Consider the following 21,011-nt stretch of genomic DNA (forward strand, 5'->3'; position numbering starts at 1 on the left):
TGACATAATTAATTAAGGTCGCTCACACATCTAAGTAAGGACTTGCTTACAAAGTGTTTTTGTTTGTTTGTTTGTTTGTTTGTTTGTTTGTTAAGATCATTAGCATTATTGCTATTTGTTGCCTGAGTCCTGACCACCCCTTTTACCTTCAGTTAGGCTTTAACATCATGTCTTGTTTTGCTCTCCCCCTGAAGTTTCAGCAGTAATATATAGTGCAGAGAGGATCCCTTGTGGAAATAAAAAAGGGAGAGGCTTGATTTGTATTCCTTTCCAGCTGGATTCCTCCATAATTAACCTACTGTAGAAAGATAAGAGCAAGTTCACCTTCTCAGGAATGTAGGTCTGGAGATATATATATGTGTTATGTGGGTGTGTGTGTGATGAGGCTGGTGGGAGTGAGGCACCTAGGAGGGTATTGTGTGTGCTCTCACACACGTAGATTGCTTTTGCAACAAAACTTAGTATTCAAAATGGATCTTTATGTGCTTTTCAAAAGTTAAATTATGCAGGGACCGTAAATCTTACTGAACAGGGAAGAAAGTTAAAATGTTTTAATTCTTATAAACTGGCCTTTAGCGAACTGCCTCACAGTCTGTTTTTTTTTTGGGGGGGGTGTTATATATGTTTAAGAGAAACGTTGCGTTAGCCGTACCCATGCTGCATTCTCAAAATGCAATGTTTACTGGGGAAACTGTTGGGGCTTATATTCTATCTGTTAACTGATGAACAAGTGAAGTAAAAGGAAAACTATCATAAGCGAGACAGAAGTGGAGAAATTTGGAGACTCTGAGATGAGCTACCACAACCTTCTCCAACCAGGTGCCCCCCAAAAGTTTTGGATTGCAACTCTCATCATCTCCAGACGCCACACACCTGGAGAGCATGTGATCTCTCAGCACAGTCATGAAAAAGAAAAAGAAACTCTTAAAATATGTGGATTAATAAGATTTCTGTGTAAATATGTGCTCAAGGGTGTTTATATTTTTCTGGAAGAGCGCATAGTCAAGAAATGGCTATAGGAGTAACAGTGCTACTGCTGAACAAAAGAAATGACAAAGTCCTTGATTGATGGACACCTGCGTAAGTGTTTTACTGTTTGAAAGGAAGTATAAATCACCAGTTGCCACCAGCAGCAATATATGTAAACAGATACAAATAGACTCCATCTTTCGTATAGAACTAAATAAGTGCATGGACTGGTCTTTTCCCAGGGAACTGTTATTATTTTTATTTCATGTTGACGGGCAGGCTATAAATATTATAATATTAAAAATAAATAGAGTGAGCTATCGTTGTAATACATGCAAATACACAAGAACTTGCTGGATCAGGCCAATGGCCAATGGACCAGCATTCTGTTCTCACAGTGGCCAGTCAGATGCCCGTGGGAAACTCGCAAGCAGGATTTGAGCACAAGAGTGCTATCCCTGCCAGCAACTGATACTCAGAAGCATCCTGCCTATGACTGTAAGTATATGAAGCCAAATAAATATTATAAAGGGACGCTGGTGGCACTGTGGGTTAAACCACAGAGCCTAGGGCTTGCTGATCAAAAGGTCGGCAGTTCGAATCCCTGCGACGGGGTGAGCTCCCATTGCTCAGTCCCTGCCGCTGCCAACCTAGCAGTTCGAAAGCACGAAGTGCAAGTAGATAAATAGGTACCACTCCGGTGGGAAGGTAAACGGCGTTTCTGTGCACTGCTCTGGTTTGCCAGAAGTGGTTTAGTCATTCTGGCCACATGACCCGGAAGTTGTACGCCGGCTCCCTCGGCCAGTAAAGCGAGATGAGCGCCGCAACCCCAGAGTCGTTCGTGACTGGACTTAATGGTCAGGGGTCCCTTTACCCTTTACTAAATATTATAAAGGGCCATTTCCATGAGTCAGCTCAAAGCCAAATCACTGTGGCTGTTTGGGACGGATCATTTTACCCATGTTTTCATCCCACTGGACCATTCCCACCAATCTGCCGAACAAATATTTTCTCCCTCATTATGCAGTGATTGGCACGGCCAAAACCTCAGAATGCAGATTGTATGACGTAGCTTACCCCCTGCTGCCATATATATGCTTTCTTCTCTTTGCCATATATAGCAGTTTATAGATTTACTCAAGTCTCCTCCTGCTTAACTGGCTTTGACATTTTATAATAATAGCAGTAATAATAAAGATTGCTATTATTACTGTAAAAACAGCACCTATGAACTATGGTATGCCTGACAACAACTCTGTAATTAGGGTAACGTTATTATCACCACGTTGCAGCCATGCCAATTAATTCTGCATGGGCAATTAGCTGTCCTCCGTTTCTCTCTGTTGAGAAAATGTTTGCTTGAGTCTCCAGAGATATTGAGGAAAATATGAGCTAAATAAAGTTTCTCTCTCTCTCTCTCTCTCTCTCTCTCTCTCTCTCTGTGTGTGTGTGTGTGTGTGTGTTTGGAGGGGTGGGTCAAAATGCAGGCGTACTTCTTGCTATATTAGAGGTTGGCCAGAAAAGCAGAAATAGGCTAAATTTGGCATGCAAGAGTCTGCATTTCTTGCCAGTTCCCTCTTATTTTTAGTCTTTGGAACCCTGTGAATTTTCTCAACATAAGCTCACTTGATAACAAGCATCCTGGCTTTATATCCCCATCCTCTGCCCTGTGAGTTCTGCAGGATGTGAAGGAAATAGAGAGTTCATTCCATGTAAAAACAGTGTTCCATCTCCATTCTTCACTTTATACCATGGGATACAGCCAAGTGCAGATAATAAAAGATTTGTATACTGTGTATATATATATATATATATATATATATATATATATATATATTGCAATCTGTACAGTTGAGGACAGAGCAGGACAAGGAACGTGGGTGCATGAGGGGTGGTAAGGAAGAGGAAATAGATATGGTCCTTACAGAATCAGACCATTAGTTCATATAACCCAGTATTTTCTACCTTGATTGACAAGTCTGAAACAGGGGTCTTTCCCTGTCCTCTTAGATGCCAGGAAGCGAACTTAGGAACTTCTCCATGCAAAACATGCACACCCCATGAAGTTGGGGTCCTTGACTGAACAGGGGGAAATGGCCACCAGCCAAAAAAATCCCCCACAGAAACATCAGTTTGGAAAGTGGTTTAGTTCCTCAGAATCTGCATAGGGAAGGCCCTATAGCTCAGTGGTAGAAGATCTGCTTTGCTTGCAGAAGGTCTCAGGTTTTGATCCTCAGCATCTCCAACTGAGGCTTGGAGAGACTCCTTGTCTGAAATCTTGGTAGTAGACAATACTGAGCTAGATGGTCTGGCTCAGTATGAATTTGAAGATTAAAGTATGAAATGACTACTTAATCCCATTGTCATGTCGTACAGTCAGCCAGAAATAGGAATAATTAGTGCTTCATGTGCTAAATCATGACCAAGAAATAATTTCCACTGGGGAGTAGAAATGTGAAGGCAAGAAAACGTTTGGGATTCCTGGCTACCACCACCTTCCTCCCCAATTTACCATCTTCTCCCAGTGGAAAAAATGGAAATCTGGGGGGTGAGGAGAGAACCTTCATATGAGCTGTGTTCTTCTCTACTAGAAAAATAATTGCAATGCTTTTAAGTCAAGGTTTCAAAAACAATGTTTTACCTGCGCTTTGCTATTTCAAATGTTTGGGTTTTTTTAAACTAACCCTGCCAGATTATGTACAGTATCGGGTGATTTCAATTTCTGCACACTATAGGCATGTGTGTTCAGCCATTCAAACATTTATTATAATATAAAGCACAATACAAAGTATACAAAATCTCAGCCTCGGTGAAACTGATTGTTGTTGATCATGGCAGGGAAGGCAACACTCAGATATACAGTGGTGCCCCGCAAGACGAATGCCTCGCAAGACGGAAAACCCGCTAGACGAAAGGGTTTTCCGTTTTGGAGGTGCTTCGCAAAACGAATTTCCTATGGGCTTGCTTCGCAAGACGAAAATGTCTTGCAAGTTCCTGCGGGGTTTTTTTCCTCCCCCCCCTTTTTCTAAGCCGCTATGCCGCTTATCAGCTGATCCGCTAAGCCAATAAGCCGCTAAAAGCCGCTAATAGCGCTAATAGCGCTAATCCGCTAAGCCGTCAATGGGCTTGCTTCGCAAGACGAAAAAACCGCTAGACGAAGAGAATCGTGGAACGGATTCTTTTCGTCTTGCGAGGCACCATTGTATTGTTAGCTGCTTGATAATGGATGCATTGATCCCCTTGAGAAAAATACTCAGAAGGGTCTTTAAAGATTGACCAGGAAACCATCTGACAGGGGGATGGATATATTATGTGTTCCTTAACATATGTGCAAGTCAAATCCTACCTGCCTTTCCCAGGTTAGCGTCATCCCACCAGCCCCAGATAACATGGTCAATGTGCAGGGATTCTGGAAGGTGTAGTTCAACAATATCTGAAGGGCACCAGGTTGGGGGAGGCAAGAGACAAACATTTTACACTTCTAAATTGAGTAAAATATAGGAAATATAGGAAAATATAGTCCTCTCTTATGACACAAAAAGAATTGTGTATAAATTAGCTGCCGCACAAATTTCTACTAGTTTGTGTGGCAGCTAATTCATACAAAATTCATTTTGTGTCCTAAGGGAACTAAATTAAATTTAGAACTGATAGAAATATAAGTTTTGCATATATATTTCTCCTGAAATTTCCACTTATTCCAATCAACACTGGCTATCTTCCGATGGTGACTGTCTGCTGATGGAAGGAATCTGTCAGCAGAATGGAGGGGGGCACATTTTGCCAATTCCTCCCTCCCCCCCCCCCGACTCTCCCAAATCTGCCCCAGTGGGTCTCCAGTTCAAACTATGGGATTGCCAAAAAAAAATGGCCTCTGTCTTTTTTTGATGATGACTCCCCACTCTTAGATACCATCCCATGTGTCCCACCTCATGGTGTCCAAATACAACCAGGGTGATCTAGTAACAGGGTGGATTATTTTATATTTCACTACATGTTTATGGAAGTATTGTCACAACCCTGTATATGTTCTGGCCTGTTATTGCAGTGCTAATCAGGATTGCCAAGCAAACCTTTAATCTCTGCTTGGAAATCCATTTTATTACTCTTACTAATACTCTGATTCTTATGAACTAAAGCATAGTTGATTGAAGCATGTTAAGGGGTGTCTAATCTGTATGAAAAGATCTTGAGAAAGTGCCTTTGTCTTTGGACACAGACCTGCCATGTAATTGTCACCCGAAAGAGACCACCCTGTACAAAGTCTCAGATGTTAAGAGTGCCAAGTTGCGTGTCGTTTTCCTCTCGGCCAGTGGATTTTGTGGGAAACTGAAAAAGGAATAGCGAATCCCATCATGCCAGAAGCCATACAAAGCTCTGGCAGGGATGTTAAGTTATTCCCCAAAGAGTGAAGCCATTCCAGGCAAGAATTTACAAAGCAAGAGAATGCATAACTTAGTGGGCTGGTATTTAGCCATGATTCCGCTGCCAAAAGAACAGTTGTAAACCAGTGAGAACTGAGTCCTCAAGGAAAGCAGCTGACTATAGAATCTGGCCTGGGCGGTTCAGCTTAATGAGTGGGTAGATGAGACTAATTAGGACCCTTGGCATCTGTTTGCATTCATGACATGATGGGCTTTGCAGCAGTCCTGTGGGTAAAAGCAAGGATGAAGTATTGCTTCTGTGATGTTCTGAAAAAATCAAGCGGCGATTGGAAGCCTCAGATTTGCTTTTCCGCTTGGTGGTTGACCCATTGTAGGAATGTTAAAGCTTTGAAGGGGGGCATGGGTTCCTGTTTCATCTCTCTCTCTATAGCAGGTGGCCCAACCTCTCAGACCAAGTGGGCTGCAAGCCTAGTTCGACAGGGAACCTGCAGGCTGCCACACTGCCTTGTTGTGTGTGCAAGCCCTGAATTTGATTTCCCCATCCAGCCCTTGCGCTGCCTTCCCAATGCCAGGTAGGCAAGGCACAGGACTCTGGGAAGGAGGTGCAAGACTCTGGCAGGGTCGTAGAGATGCTCTACTTCCAGGGCCATCTTAAGCATATTCGGCACCGTGGTGCAAAGATCCCTCCGGTGCCCCCCGGCAACTCCAAAACAAGGGAGAGGGTGGTGGGAAATGTCCTCTGCTTCCCCCACCACCCCGATCCCCGGCGTGGCGGCGGCGATCAAGCAGGAAAACATGCTGGCGGACATGCTCTCCGGTGTTGGGACGCCTGGGAAGGCTGCACACTGCCTTTTGCCAGGAAGCAGGAGGAGGACAACGACTGGGAGCAGGGCTGTCCTTAGCTGATACAGCTACACGCAACTTCCCTCCTAAGCCTCTGTGGGGATCGGTCTCCTCCTGCGGAGACTTGGGAAGCAAGCTGCCTGCCCGCCAGCCATATAGTTGGCAGGGCGCAGCTGGCGGGTGTTTAGGGAAAGGGGAGGCTGCGGGTAAAGCCGCGCAGCTCCCCCACTTGCTAGGGCGCTCCGAGAGGCCTGCGCCCTGGCGCAACGAACCGCCAAGACCAATGGGAAATACGGCTCTGCCTACTTCCCTCCCAAAGCTGGGAAAACACTAACTAGGCTTTGAGAAGGAGATGGGTGTACTTGCCTGTCCGTCTCAAAACCCAGCACCTTGCTTACACGCAGGGTGGGTTTGCTTTAAATCAAATTGATTTAAATCACGATTTAAATCACTAGTCAGTAGGACTTGATTTAAATCTTTTTCTTTTTTTTTTACAGAAAGACTCATTCTTGCAGGTATAATCTTAATATTTACAACCAGATGAAGGTTTCATTTTTGGAATAATAAATGTTCAGAGTAGTTTTTACAGTTAGATCAAAAATTACTGATTTGGTTATACTATTAGAAATACATAGACAGATAATTATGAAATCATTGTGAGGTTTAATAAGTTAACTGTTTATATTTGGACAACTTTTCTGCTGTACTTTATTGGAAGGAGAAAATTAATCATTTCCTGAATAACAATTCAAACAATTGATTTAACTAAAACAATAACATTATAGCATATGTATCCATGTTTGTTAACTGATGTGATTAAACTGTTTTTAAAAAACATAGACTGAGTTTTAGCACACATGAAAAACTTAAAACAAATCCTTATTTCCTGATGACTATAATATAACTTAAATAGAAAAGTGTATTCCTCCTCCAAAATCTTTTTATTTTAAAAATCCAATTTAAATAAAAAAACTGATTTAAATAAAAATAATCCAATTTAAAAACCATTTTTTAATTTTTTTAAAAAAACATTTGATTTTTATCCACCCTGCTTACATGGCTTTCGGAAGGCAATTCAATAGCTTGTGGGGGCGGGGGCGGGGAGAGGCATCAAATGTTGCCTTTGGGCAGTGTGTTGGACTACCCTGTTCTAGAGGATACCAGTTTTTGTATGGGTTACTCTGGGCTGGGGAATGACCATCAAAACTAGGATAATAGCTGTTGTCTGAAATTCTGTGTACAGTTCCCTTTGGTAACAAATATCAAATTCGCAGCAAACTAACATGTTCTATCAATTCAGTGAGTTTTGCTTGAGCTCCCCAAATTGCTTTTGGTTTTCTCCAACCCTCCAGAACTGATTTGGGGAGGCATAGGATACATGCTGGGAGTAGACCATTGTGCAAGCAGAAATCTTTGTGCTGGCTGAAAGACCTCAGTTGGATACTGTTCCTGTCAGAGTACACCAATTAGCTAAGTTAGTAAGGTGAATTAATTTTAAATGGTCTGCTCTTAAGTAGGACTAGCATTAGCTACAACTCTATGAGGGCAGTTATAACTATGGGAAGCCAGTGTAGTTTACACCAGATCTCATTCAGGAATGAAGTTGAAAGAGGAAAAACAAGCATTTAAAATACAGCTTGACACCAGGTGCCCATGTCATGGAGTTAGGATCCAGAATAAGTCCTCTTCTGCCCTGTCAAGCCCCTGCTCACATGGCCAGAAGCTCCTTTTTGGAGGCTTCCATTGGTGTTGGCTGCAGTTGAGCTGAGTTAGGACGGGGGTTATACCCCAACATATTTATTATTATTATTATTATTATTATTATTATTATTATTATTATTAAATATTTTCTTGATTTACAAAAGTGTGTGCAATGTCTCTCTCTTGTATTCCCCCCCCCCCATGTAACATTTTTACAAATCAGTTTCATTTGTTGAGACATTAGGAAGAAAAGGGGGAAAGGGGGGGAGAGTTGGGGGTGAGGTCGGGTGGCAAAGTTTCTATTTTACTTACTATATGTAGGGTTTGGTGTCAGAGTTGCTTGTGCAGGTTCTTTGTTGTTCCTTGTGTTCCTTTGGTGGTGAGAGAGGTTGGGGTTGGCCTATGGTGTGGTTATTCATTTGTGGTTGGCTGTGGTGGTCTTTGTTTTCATGTGTGAGTGGGATGGGTGGGTGTTTTGGATCAGGTTAGCCATATTGATTTGTATGCTGTTGGTGGATTTTTGTCGTTGTCTTGTTGGGCTGTGTATGTGATAAAGGCGAGCCATACCAAGGCAAAGGCGTCTTCTTCTGTTTGTCCCCATGTCAGTTTCAGTTTACTGGTTAATATTTCTAGTAGGGCTGTTTCCCATACTATTTGGTACCATGGGTCCATGCTTACTCCTGACAGGTCTCTCCCGTGTCTGGCTGTGATGCTTCCGGCTGCTGAGAGTAGGTGGGTTATGAGTTCTTTGTGGTGTAAGTGGGCGTTATGGTCTTGGAAGATGTTTAGTAAGGCCAGTTTTGGGGTGATTTCTAATACTTGCTTGGTTATTTTACTTATTTCACGTATGGTTGTTGTCCAGAATAGTTGGGTTTTGGGGCACTCCCACCACATGTGGAGGTATGTGCCTGTGGAGGTGACCCTTTCCAGCATTTTGGTGAGGTTCCTGGGTGTATTAGAGCTAATTTTCTTGGTGTTAGGTACCACCTGTAGGTGAGTTTCAGAGTGAGTTCTTTTCATTGATATGGATTTAAAGGGGGGTTTAGACCAAAGGGGGGTTTAGACCCAATGTATTACTGACAGAGCCAGGGTGGGGAACCTATGTGGATATCTGCCAATTCCTAAGTTGCTCATCCTGTCAGATACTGGTCTTGATTGTCCTCTATAACTGGGACTTTCTTCTGTTTGGGGCTCAAGGTCCATAGGCTTGAATGACACTTTGAAGCATTTGCTTCCCACTGTGTGTGTCCTGCACAATTTAGTTCACTGTGTTGCTCGAAAACGCACTCCGTTGTAAGCATTATATTTCCTCTGTGTGTTGATCTTGCAGCGTTCTTACCAGTAAAAGAAGCTTGCCTCCCAACCCACCCTGCCTTTTAAATATCAGTTTTTGACAGGATGATAAAGTGAAGATTTTTGGAGAGAGCCAGTGCCAGCTTGTGAAGGGAACTTCTGTTGCTGAGTTTGTTTTTTCCTAGTGCTGACATTTTAAAGCTGTACATTTATTTCAGTCTTGGCAAGGACGTGGTTGCATAAATCAGCATTCAAACTAATTGGGAGCAGCTCAAGTGGAATGCTAAGAAGGCCTTATCAGAAGCTACTTGTTGCCCTTGCCTATGGAACTGGCTGGGTGTTTTATAGAGTGCATTCTTTCCTCTCCATCTGTCTGGACTGGCAAATGCAGAATTAACTGCACCAGGGAGTAGCTTATTTCAAGAGCAGGAGTCAACCCTACTACAAATTGATAAGCTGATATACAAGTCTCCAGAAGCAGAGGAAGTGGTTTCTAGAATTCTTCAAGGTTCTAGATGAGATTACTGAAACTTTTTGATTATTTTATGCCTGGCTTGTTGTAGTTCATGATTAAGCCCTCTGCCTTTACCCCCTTAGCATGCAAATCTAGCTGTGTACGAAATTGCTCTCGCCTTGGTGGTCCACAGTGTTTTGAGTAACTCTGCTGTGTTTTTTCAGGTTTGATTTGTGACTTTTTTTTTTGCAGGCGGTACTGTTAAGACACTACCTTGTAAGCTTGTTAAACTTTTCAGGGCTCTTGAATAGAAACGCTCTATTTTTTCCTGTTGATTGCTGATTAATAGCTTCCCTAAATTGACCAAGCATCAGTTCCCTTGGGGGAGTGGGGCAGCATTAATTAATTATTTGTTCTTTGGTTGTTGTTCTTTTTGGAAAAATATAAGAGAAAAACAAGAGTTAATTAGCAATTAAGGGCTCGCTCTTTTTCCCTCTGCAGGAAGTGAAACTGGAACTAGGGCAGTCTTAGAATGAGCATTCAGGGGCAAATCAATCTATTACTAATTCACCAGCCCATATCTACAGGAAACAAACAGAGGTTGAACCTGCAACCAAAGGCTTTCAAGTAGCATTAAAGAGGAACTTTGTTGAATGGAAATTACTCATGAGTAGACATTATAGAAGGCTCTTTGCCATGAGTCCCAGCGTTTCTGGATAACACAGCAGTATATTAAGTACTTGTGGAATCTCTATTTCAATTCTTCTCCCTGCATTTTATGTAATGAAAATTGCAAACGAATCTTGCAAAATGTCTGAGAAACACCACAAAGGAGGATAAGGCAGTGATACTCACAATCTGGTTTTGATTCATGATTAACATTGAAATAAAAGCTAGACAAAAGTGTCTTCATCGAATATTCAAAGTGCTGCTCTGTGCATCTGTAACATAATGAAGATTTTGTGCACTGCTTTTTATCTCAGGCTGAAATTCACCTCTGTTTCTTCTTTCTCTTGCAGCTATTCCATGTGGCCTACGTCCTGATCAAGTTTGCAAATTCCCCTCGCCCTGACCTGTGGGTGCTTGAGCGGTCAACGGATTTTGGACTTACATATGAACCTTGGCAGTACTTTGCCTGTGAGTATGAGAGAAAGTGGAAGGGATGTGGGAGTGGAGCCACGTTCACTAGTGGAGGAGAGCCTCCAGTCTTGGCCTTCCAGGGATACAGGTTGGCCTGCAAGGCCATTTCCCCCAACGGCACCCACCTTGCCCATCAGCTGATGTCTCTTATGATGTCATCTGATGGACAGCAGGGGGTGGGCTAAGTTCTGTGTTGGCTGAGTGTGCCAGTTTCCGGGGGGGGGGGAGCAAGGGTGTGCAGCCAAACTGAGCAGGATTTAACCCCTGCTCATGAGCTATTGAGCGACGTGGGTGGTGCTGTGGGTTAAACCACAGAGCCTAGGGCTTGCTGATCAGAAGGTTGGCGCTTCGAATCCCCGCGACGGGGTGAGCTCCCGTTGCTCGGTCCCTGCTCCTGCCAACCTAGCAGTTCGAAAGCACGTCAAAGTGCAAGTAGATAAATAGGTACCTCTCCGGTGGGAAGGTAAACGGTGTTTCCGTGCGCTGCTCTGGTTCGCCAGAAGCGGCTTAGTCATGCTGGCCACATGACCTGGAAGCTGTACGCCGGCACCCTCGGCCAGTAAAGCGAGATGAGCGCCACAACCCCAGAGTCGGCCACGACTGGACCTAATGGTCAGGGGTCCCTTTACCTTTTACATGAGCTATTGGGCTCAGTTTGACAAGATTCCACAAAACCTCTTCCTGATTCCCTTTGCATTGGAATCCCTTGCTATAACAAAGGCTTTCCCCCTATGTTTCAGTAGGGTTTTTGATGGAGTTTACATTGAAAGCCCTGCTTAAACTGAAGCGAATACCTTTGTTTTAGCAGCAACTTGTACCTGCTATCATTGTGACACCAGGTGATAGACGGGTGGGCATCCCCACCCATCTGTCACATTTGGCCGAGGAGGCTGATCCTAGTAAGGACCTGGCCTGTGGAGCAAAAAAAAGTTTCCCACCTCTGACCTACTCCAGTGGCCCTGGAGCAAAAAACAGCCAGCATTTCAGGACTTAGGTAAAGCTCTGTATTATTTCTCCCCTTTGCTTACTTATTTGTCATAGTGGTATATAGAATCTGCAGGTTCAACTGAATACCAGTTGATGGAGAACTACAAGAGAAGAAGCTAGTGCTTCCAGTTCTTTCTTGTAGCACCAGGCTTCTGGTCGGCTACTATATGCAGCAGGTCTGGATGAACCTTTAGTCTGAGCAATCAGGGCTCTTCTTATGTCTATATCCCAACCAGAATGCCCTTGCATCATACAGTCAGCCAGATTTTCCACATTAACGATCTAGCATCTTGAAAAGGTACATAGATGAAAGAATTTTGGCAGGTGTAATTTTCCAAATCAACACAGCAGAACTGTGACGTGACAAGTTGCTTTAAGTTCCTTCCTTAACTGTTGTGCAGAAGGTGCAAGATCCCTAAAATAGCTGTTTCTGACTTGGGGTGCATGGGTTTCAGTGTGTGATAGGCTTTCCTGGAAGAGATTCATCACCGATCTCTCTCAAAGTGGATTTTGGTTGGGTCAGGAGGTATGGTTATCAACCCAAACTACCCTCTTGTACAGTGAACTGTTGATTGTTTCATTTCCTTAAGATAATGTGACTGGTAGTCAGTTGATGGAAGAGTGCAGGCTGGATCAGACCTGCTAAGCCTCTTCCTGTGCAGCCATAGGGCCAGGATTCACAAAGGCATTGGTAGGATTGCTGACATTGTTCTCGGATGACTCTTGTGCTTGTAACAACTGTATGACAAACAAAAATGCAGCAGATGGAGTAGTTTGTGGCCTGCAGAAACAGGAACAGTGGAGGGAAAGTTACTTGTTGAATTTCTTGCATTATGCAGCTGTTAAAAGCAGAGGCAGCTAGCCAGAAAAAAAAAATAGAGGAATTATAAAGCCCTATAAGTACCATCTGGACCTATTCTGGCAGTTCAAGAGGTAAGGAGGTCTTGCAGCAATTAGTAGGTGAACATGTTGATCAAACAGCTGTTAAATCCTCATCTACAGGGACCGGTTGAAAATATGGCAAACGTATTTGAAACTTGTTCTTGACTTGTGTTATTCTGCTCCAAGACACACTCTACACTTAGCATGCCGTATGTTTTTGGAAATGTATTGTGATGGGATAGTTGGGTGCCTAGTGAAGAATGTGTTTTTCATCACTGCTGACTACTCAGAAAAAGTATAATGATTGAAAAGATGAGTTATGTTTTGAGTCTCAAGTGTGTTTTTTATTTTACTTTATTTTTTAACGAGGAGACTCAGAATGACAGGATGATAATATCTGAGAGAAAGGAATGTTCCCCTGAAGCTAACACTAAGGGGGTTTGTTTGTTTGTTTGTTTGTTTGTTTGTTTGTTTGAACACACTGCTTGATGGTTAAAAAACCCTAATAATAATAATAATAATAATAATAATAATAATTTATTATTTATACCCTGCCCATCTGGCTGGGCCTCCCCAGCCACTCTGGGTGGCTTCCATAAAAACCAAAAATACAGTAAAATATCACACGTTAAAAACTTCCCTGAACAGGGCTGCCTTAAGATGTCTTCTGAATGTCAGGTAGTTGTTTATCGCTTTGACATCTGCTGGAAGGGCGTTCCACAGGGCGGGGGCCACTACCGAGAAGGCCCTCTGCCTGGTTCCCTGTAGCTTTGCTTCTCGCAATGAGGGAACCACCAGAAGGCCCTCGGCGCTGGACCTCAGCGTCCGGGCAGAATGATGGAGGTGGAGACGCTCCTTCAGGTATACTGGACCGAGGCCGTTTAGGGCTTTAAAGGTCAGCACCAACACTTTGTGCTCGGAAACCTCAAGAAGAATAAATGAATAAATTTATTGCAGGTAAAACAGTTGAAAGCTGCAATATGAAATGTTCAAAAAATTAAAATGAGAAATAAACTCAAATAATATTAAAACACATATCAATGTTCTAGATATTGGGGAGGCTTGTCCAAACAACAGGTTTCTAAGCAGGTGCTGGAAAGAATACAGTGAAGATATCTCTCAACCTGATGTCAGCAGGCAGGGAATTCCAAATTGTAGGTGTTGCCATACTAAAATAATGATTTCTTATCAATGTGTTCTGGTTTGTGGAGTTGCCAGGAAAAGGGGTGGGCTAATGGTGCAAATGCAAGTGTAGAAATACAAGCCAAAATATTCCAGGTCCTGCACCTATACAGTGGTACCTCGGGTTACATACGCTGCAGGTTACATATGCTAAGCAAGAAATAGTGCTTCAGGTTAAGAACTTTGCTTCAGGATGAGAACAGAAATCGTGCCCTGGCGGCGCGGCGGCAGCAGGAGGCCCCATTAGCTAAAGTGGTGCTTCAGGTTAATAACAGTTTCAGGTTAAGAATGGACCTCCGGAATGAATTAAGTATTTAACCCGAAGTACCATTGTATAAGGGACGCAGGTGGCGCTGTGGGTTAAAGCCTCAGCGCCTAGGGCTTGCCGATCAAAAGGTCGGCGGTTCGAATCCCTGCGGTGGGGTGCGCTCCCGCTGCTCGGTCCCAGCGCCTGCCAACCTAGCAGTTCGAAAGCACCTCCGGGTGCAAGTAGATAAATAGGGACCGCTTACCAGCGGGAAGGTAAACGGCGTTTCCGTGTGCGGCTCTGGCTCTGGCTCTGGCTCTGGCTCTGGCTCTGGCTCTGGGCAGAGCAGCAATGTCACGCTGGCCACGTGACCCGGAAGTGTCTCCGGACAGCGCTGGCCCCTGGCCTCTTAAGTGAGATGGGCGCACAACCCCAGAGTCTGTCAAGACTGGCCCGTACGGGCAGGGGTACCTTTACCTTTACCTTTACCTTACCATTGTATTGTATTCTGATAACAGAAAGAGGGGTCCTGATATGTATAGTGAAGAGCTCACGAGGAAATGGTTTTTCATTGCTCACTTGTTTTATCTGTGTTGTTATATCCTGGATGTAAAGAGTTTTATATATTTGCTTAAGGAAGTTACTTTATAGGTTTGGTCCTGACATGATAAGCACCCAGACATACGCCTTGTCTTTCCTAAATCTCTGCAGTTAAAGATTAGAGCAACTTGCAAGGAGGTTTCTGTGTATCTTTCTGTGGTCTCCCATTGTGATGTTGTCTTCTTCCTGCCTTTTACTTTCCTCATCCATCATTCCTAGCATTTATTGGAAAGCTAACATTTCAGCCAGAAACTCTGTGAAAGCTTGGGGGCATATCCTGACAGGAACAACCCACCAGTTTTTTTTCTGAAAGCAGTCACAATTAGGAAGTACCATTGTGCCATATGCAGAAAGAGTCATCTTCAGTCATTGAGCATCTGGGGGAATAAGCAGGGTCCTCAAACTTCAGCTAGCCTTGGTCATGAGCCCAAATTTGTGGTTGCCACAACTCTGCCCTCCCACCAAATCAGGGGAGGGTCAAGAACTTCTCTCTGACCTTCAGAGGTGCATGGAAAACCTCCAAAGAGCAGCACGAGGGGAGAGAAAATTCCCAGCTCCCCTTCTCAGGGCCAAGCTTGGGAAGATGGAGGGAATTCATGTCTTTAGTTGCATATTGCTTTGGAGGTTCTCAAAAATGCAGTGTGAGATCCCTCCAAGCCTGTCATTCTTGTCCCCGAAGTGAGGGTAATTCTCAACAAGGCAAGTGTTATGAAGAACTTTGCAGGTCCTTGTGGATTTGGTGGTCTCTGTAATTCTGTTAGTCTCTTTTTATCTCTCCTCCCTTCTTACAAGTGATATGGATAAGCAGCAGTAGTAGTACAGTGGTACCTCAGGTTAAGTACTTAACTCATTCCAGAGGTCCGTTCTTAACCTGAAACTGTTCTTAACCTGAAGCACCACTTTGGCTAATGGGGCCTCCTGCTGCCGCCACGCTGCTAGAGCACGATTTCTGTTCTCATCCTGAAGCAAAGTTCTTAACCCGAGGTAATATTTCTGGGTTAGCGGAGTCTGTAACCTGAAGCGTATGTAACCTGAAGCGTATGAAACCCAAGGTACCACTGTAATACAGTCATACCTTGAGTTGAATGTGCTTCGGGTTGAGCACGTTTGAGTTGCGCTCCGTGGCAACCCGGAAGTAACAGAACACGTTACTTCCAGGTTTTGCTGCTCGCTCACGCGCAGATGCTCAAAATGACATAACGCGCATGCGCGGAAGCGGTAAAACGTCACCTGCGCACATGCAGACGCACCATCACATCTTGCCTTCCATCCGGGATGTGAATGGGGCTCCGGAACGGATCCCATTCACATCCCAAGGTTACCACTGTAATAGTGTAAGTTCTTAACATTCTTACATCTGCTGCCTGCAGTTACGATTAATACTAATGTTCCCCCATCATTGTATCTGAATGTCGCAAATATAGTAAAGTTTGTAGTTCAGAATGTTTTTTTAAGTCTAATGTGCTTCTGAATATCTCACTCATTTTCAGAGTAAGCTGGAGTAGTTAGCTCCCTCCCTCTCTGAACCCATAAGTATCTTTCACAAACACCTTCTTGCTTTTGTCTTTTGATCACAAGTTTTGCATGCTGCTTGGGCGTATGCTTTGAATGGCAAGATGGTTCAACGCCTTGTCTTTGTTTTCACTCAGAAGCAGATTTTTCACTTAGCACAGTATCTCTCTTATTTGCACAAAATGGCCCTGTGTGGAGACGCACCCATCTTTGACCTCTGTGGCGCTAAGCCCAGCTGTGTCACTTCTTGGCAGACATTTTTATCTAATTAGTTGGCAGTGCCAAGACCAATTTGGCAGGACCATAGCTATATCAATTTATTATAGGACATGGGAAGAAGAGGTGAATGTTTTTCTGAAGTCTCGTTTCCTCATTGTTTGTGGTCCCAAGCTGGCTTTGGAAGAGGAGGCTATTTCTGTTTCCTGCAGCCTAGACAATTGGTATTGCCGACCAGACATTTAGGGCTGTCTGTTGTTCCTCCGGTAGTTCCCTGGGAAAGGGAAATTAAGGAAATTGGACAAGAGAATTTATTTCTAAGTTTGATGTTGCCTGCTGGTTTCCAGAGCAGAATCTGAGACATGCTTTACCAAGGAGCGCCAGCTTGTTCTGCAAATATATCATTATGAAGTTCGCAGAGAGCAGCCAAGCTACTCTGAACATGTCAGGCCCCAGGTCCTCCAGGGAGCCAAAACAGTAATTGGTAGAAGATGTGAGTTGATCTTTACTGTGATCTTTTAAACAGAAAAACCTGGTGAAGGAGTGCCTGGAAAGACTATACGGTGAATTATCCCCTTGGGTGTGATTCTATCCCTAATTTCTATGACAGTGTGTATCTGTGAGCTCATTAGGTTTCCTTTGTGGATAGGAGAACAAGAAGCATGTTTATCTTAAAATGAGTTTCCCTCTCCCAAATAGTAGCGGAATATTTTTATTTAATGACTCACATTTTATTCATTTATTCATTTTCTTCCTGTTTCAAAAAACCTTCTGCAGAAAGATGCCCAAGGGCTATCAGTGGTAGCTAAGGTAGTCCTTTCTCTTCTGTTCACTGTCTCTTAACACTAGTTTCTTCTTTATGGTCTCTGTGCAGGTGCATTCATTGCATTCTGCACATGTGCAGAGTATAATTAGCCTTCTAGAGCTTAAGTCAGTGCATTTTTGGTAGGAGGTACACTCCCAATTGTCTAACACAGGCTTCCTCAACCTCGGCCCTCCAGATGTTTTGAGACTACAATTCCCATCATCCCTGACCACTGGTCCAGCTATCTAGGGATCATGGGAGCTGTAGGCCAAAAACATAGAATCATAGAATCATAGAGTTGGAAGAGACCACAAGGGCCATTGAGTCCAACTCCCTACCAAGCAGGAAACACCATCAGAGCACTCCTGACATATGGTTGTCAAGCCTCTGCTTAAAGACCTCCAAAGAAGGAGACTCCACCACACTCCTTGGCAGCAAATTCCACTGTCAAACAGCTCTTACTGTCAGGAAGTTCTTCCTAATGTTTAGGTGGAATCTTCTTTCTTGTAGTTTGGAACCATTGCTCCGTGTCCGCTTCTCTGGAGCAGCAGAAAACAACCTTACATCTGGAGGGCCGAGTCTGAGGAAGCCTGGTCTAACATAATAGAGGCGCTTCTATACTTATGGAATATTTCCTGTAGCAAAGAGACAAACCCAAATCAAAGGTTACCAAAAGTTTTGGATTATGCTCCTAGGGTGTACAAAGTCTCCATTCAGTTGCAAACCAGTACAGTGGTGCCCCGCAAGACGAATGCCTCGCAAGAAGAAAAACCCGCTAGACGAAAGGGTTTTCCGTTTTGGAGGCGCTTCGCAAAACGAATTTCCCTATGGGCTTGCTTCGCAAGACGAAATGTCTTGCGAGTTCTTCCGACTTTTTTCCCCTTTTTCTCCCCTTTTTCTAAGCCACTAAGCCACTTATCTGCTTATCCGCTAAGCTGATAAGCCGCTAAAAGCTGCTAAAAGCCGCTAAGCCGCTAATAGCGCTAATCCGCTAAGCCGTCAATGGGCTTGCTTCGCAAGACGAAAAAACCGCTAGACGAAGAGAATCGCGGAACGGATTCTTTTCGTCTTGCGAGGCACCCCTGTATTGGGTGTCATAGCCAGCAGTTAGCTTGCAAATGAATTTCACATGAGAAAGTCAATCATTTTAAATTGGCATTTTTTTGCTTAGCAATTTAAATCATGATGGTTCACATATTGTGGTGATCCGAAAGGTTTGTTGTGTGTTTGGAAAGAAGAGCCACCCGTCACAACAAAACCCTCCTCCTCCTCCTCCTCCTCCTCCTCCTCCTTCTTGGATATGGCTCTGCAGACCCCATCAGCCCATGACTTTCCTTGCGCAATTGATAGGTAAACACACATCATTGCCCGAGTGCTCTCCAGCATCTTCCAGTCTCCAGAAACCAGAAGCTTATCTGCCCACCCACCACTCTCCCATTCCGTTTGCTAGCTGTTTCTGCTACAACAGAAGAGTCAAAGGCATTTGTCCTTCCTGCATCCCACCCTCTACTCCGGTCTGCACATTTATTTTCCTCTGCTACCAATTCTTCCCAGGGTGGTCTCCTTTGAAACCGACCACCAAACCTCCCTCTTAGCATGATAGAAGTTTGTATTTCAAAGGGGAACCAGACTTTTATAGAAAGTAACAGAGCCTGACCTTGCATGCTGCAAGCCCCCATTCCACCTGTCGGTCATGGAGCAGTGCCATGTGGCTGCCGGTTGCCAGGTGTATCTGGATACTTAACCAGCATGACTCGCAAGGAGGAGGAGAAAGAATTTGGCATGGTGGGGAGTCAGTGAGAACTGGCAGCGGGTTAAAGATGAATGTATTGCCAAGGATGTTGTTTTTGTTTCAAACTCTACAGATTGTGGACAGAGTGGAATGTTTTGGAAAATGGCAGAAAGATATTTCTAAGTTTATCTGGCAGGGCAAAAAGCCCCGAATAAAATTTAAAATATTAACTGATGCAAAAGAAAGAGGGGGGTTTGCCCTGCCAGATTTAAAGTTATACTATGAAGCTGCAGCTTTCTGCTGGATGAAAGATTGGTTACTTCTTGAGAACACTGATGTCCTAGATCTGGAAGGGTTTAACAATGCTTTTGGTTGGCATGCATACTTGTGGTACGACAAGGTAAAGATTCACAAAATGTTCAAAAACCATATTGTCAGAAAAGCAATATTTATTGTTTGGACAAACTATAAAGACTTACTAGAAAGTAAGACCCCGAGATGGTTATCACCAATGGAGGCTAAGGCCCGGAAGAGACTCAATATGGAGGCCGGCTGGCCGAAATATTGGGAATTAATAGAAAAAATTGGAGACAAATGGAGGTTGCAGAGCTTGGAGAAATTAAAGAATAAGGTGCAAGATTGGTTACATTACGCCCAAATTCAAGAGGTTTTTAAATTGGACAAAAAGATAGGATTCCAGGTGGAGAAGTCGAAATTAGAGACAGAATTGTTGGAACCAAAGACTAAGGTATTGTCGAGAATGTATAACTTGCTGCTTAAATGGAATACACAGGATGAGACTGTTAAATCAGCCATGATAAAATGGGCTCAGGATATAGGGTATAACATTATGTTTGAGGACTGGGAAAGGATATGGACCACCGGAATAAAATTCACGGCATGTAATGCTTTGAAGGAGAATATTATGAAAATGATATATAGGTGGTACATGACCCCAGTCAAGCTTGCAAAAATATACCACCTGTCTGATAATAAATGCTGGAAATGTAGAGAGGCTGAGGGGACATTCTTTCACCTCTGGTGGACATGCCCTAAAGTGAAAGCCTTCTGGGAAATGATCTATAATGAACTAAAAAAGGTATTTAAATATACCTTTGTTAAGAAACCGGAGGCTTTCCTCTTGGGCATTGTCGGCCAGAAAGTGTTAAAGAAGGACAGAAGCTTCTTTATGTATGCGACAACAGCAGCAAGAATACTCATCGCAAAGTACTGGAAGACACAAGATTTGCCCACACTGGAAGAGTGGCAGACGCAATTGATAGACTATATGGAATTGGCTGAAATGACTGGCAGAATCCGAGATTTGGGAGAAGAAACAATGGAAGAGGACTGGAAGAAGTTTAAGGATTATCTACAAAAATATTATAAGTTGTATGAATGTTAAGTATTTGCATGATTTAGATAATACCAGCTCCAGCAAATAGGCTTTGTAAGATAGAAAATTAAGTTATAAGTAAGAAAAGGTCAAAATTTAAGGCAATATTTTGTTTAATTTTAAGGTATGGGTAATTGATAAAAATTACTTTAAATTTAGAAGTATAATATTTGGAAAGTACAAAATAAGGTATGAAATAAGGTAATAATTTGCTGACATTCTGATTATAAATAATGCAGGGTAAGGAGATGTGAGGAAGCCCAGTAAGTTATATAAGAAAAGCTTTATTGAACGGTTGGTTATATTTTTCTCTTTTTTCTTTTTATTATGTATTTTGAAAATTTAATAAAATATTTTTTTTAAAAAAAAGAGAATTGGCAGCTGGTTCTCTCGTTGCCTCCTTGGCCGCTGCATTCTCCAGACATTCGTGCCTCTCAAATGCACAGCAACTGAAGTTTCAAAACACTGCTACAGAAGCATGAGGTACACCTCCAGGGCTTTAGCAAAAGTTGTGGCGCTAACTAGATGTGATGCTAATTGTGTATAGTCAAAAAATGTGCACTTAAATATATAAGGGTGATTTTCTTCAGGGATGTTTGTGTGTGTTTGTAAGAGTTAAAACCATCCACACCATGGCCCTAGTCCTTCTCCCTCTCATTTGCTATTT

General features: G+C 43.2%; 1 protein-coding gene across 1 annotated transcript in view; it reads left to right on the forward strand.

The window, feature by feature from the left end:
* Positions 1 to 21,011, forward strand: part of LAMA5 (laminin subunit alpha 5) — a 197,563-nt gene that overhangs the window by 56,822 nt on the left and 119,730 nt on the right. The window contains exon 3 of the mRNA XM_079980179.1: positions 10,665 to 10,782. Within this exon, the coding sequence (XP_079836305.1) occupies positions 10,665 to 10,782 (118 nt within the window). The remainder of the gene's footprint in view (positions 1 to 10,664; positions 10,783 to 21,011) is intronic.

Source organism: Podarcis cretensis (assembly GCF_951804945.1).
Source record: "Podarcis cretensis genome assembly, chromosome: 6".
NCBI lineage: Eukaryota > Metazoa > Chordata > Lepidosauria > Squamata > Lacertidae > Podarcis > Podarcis cretensis.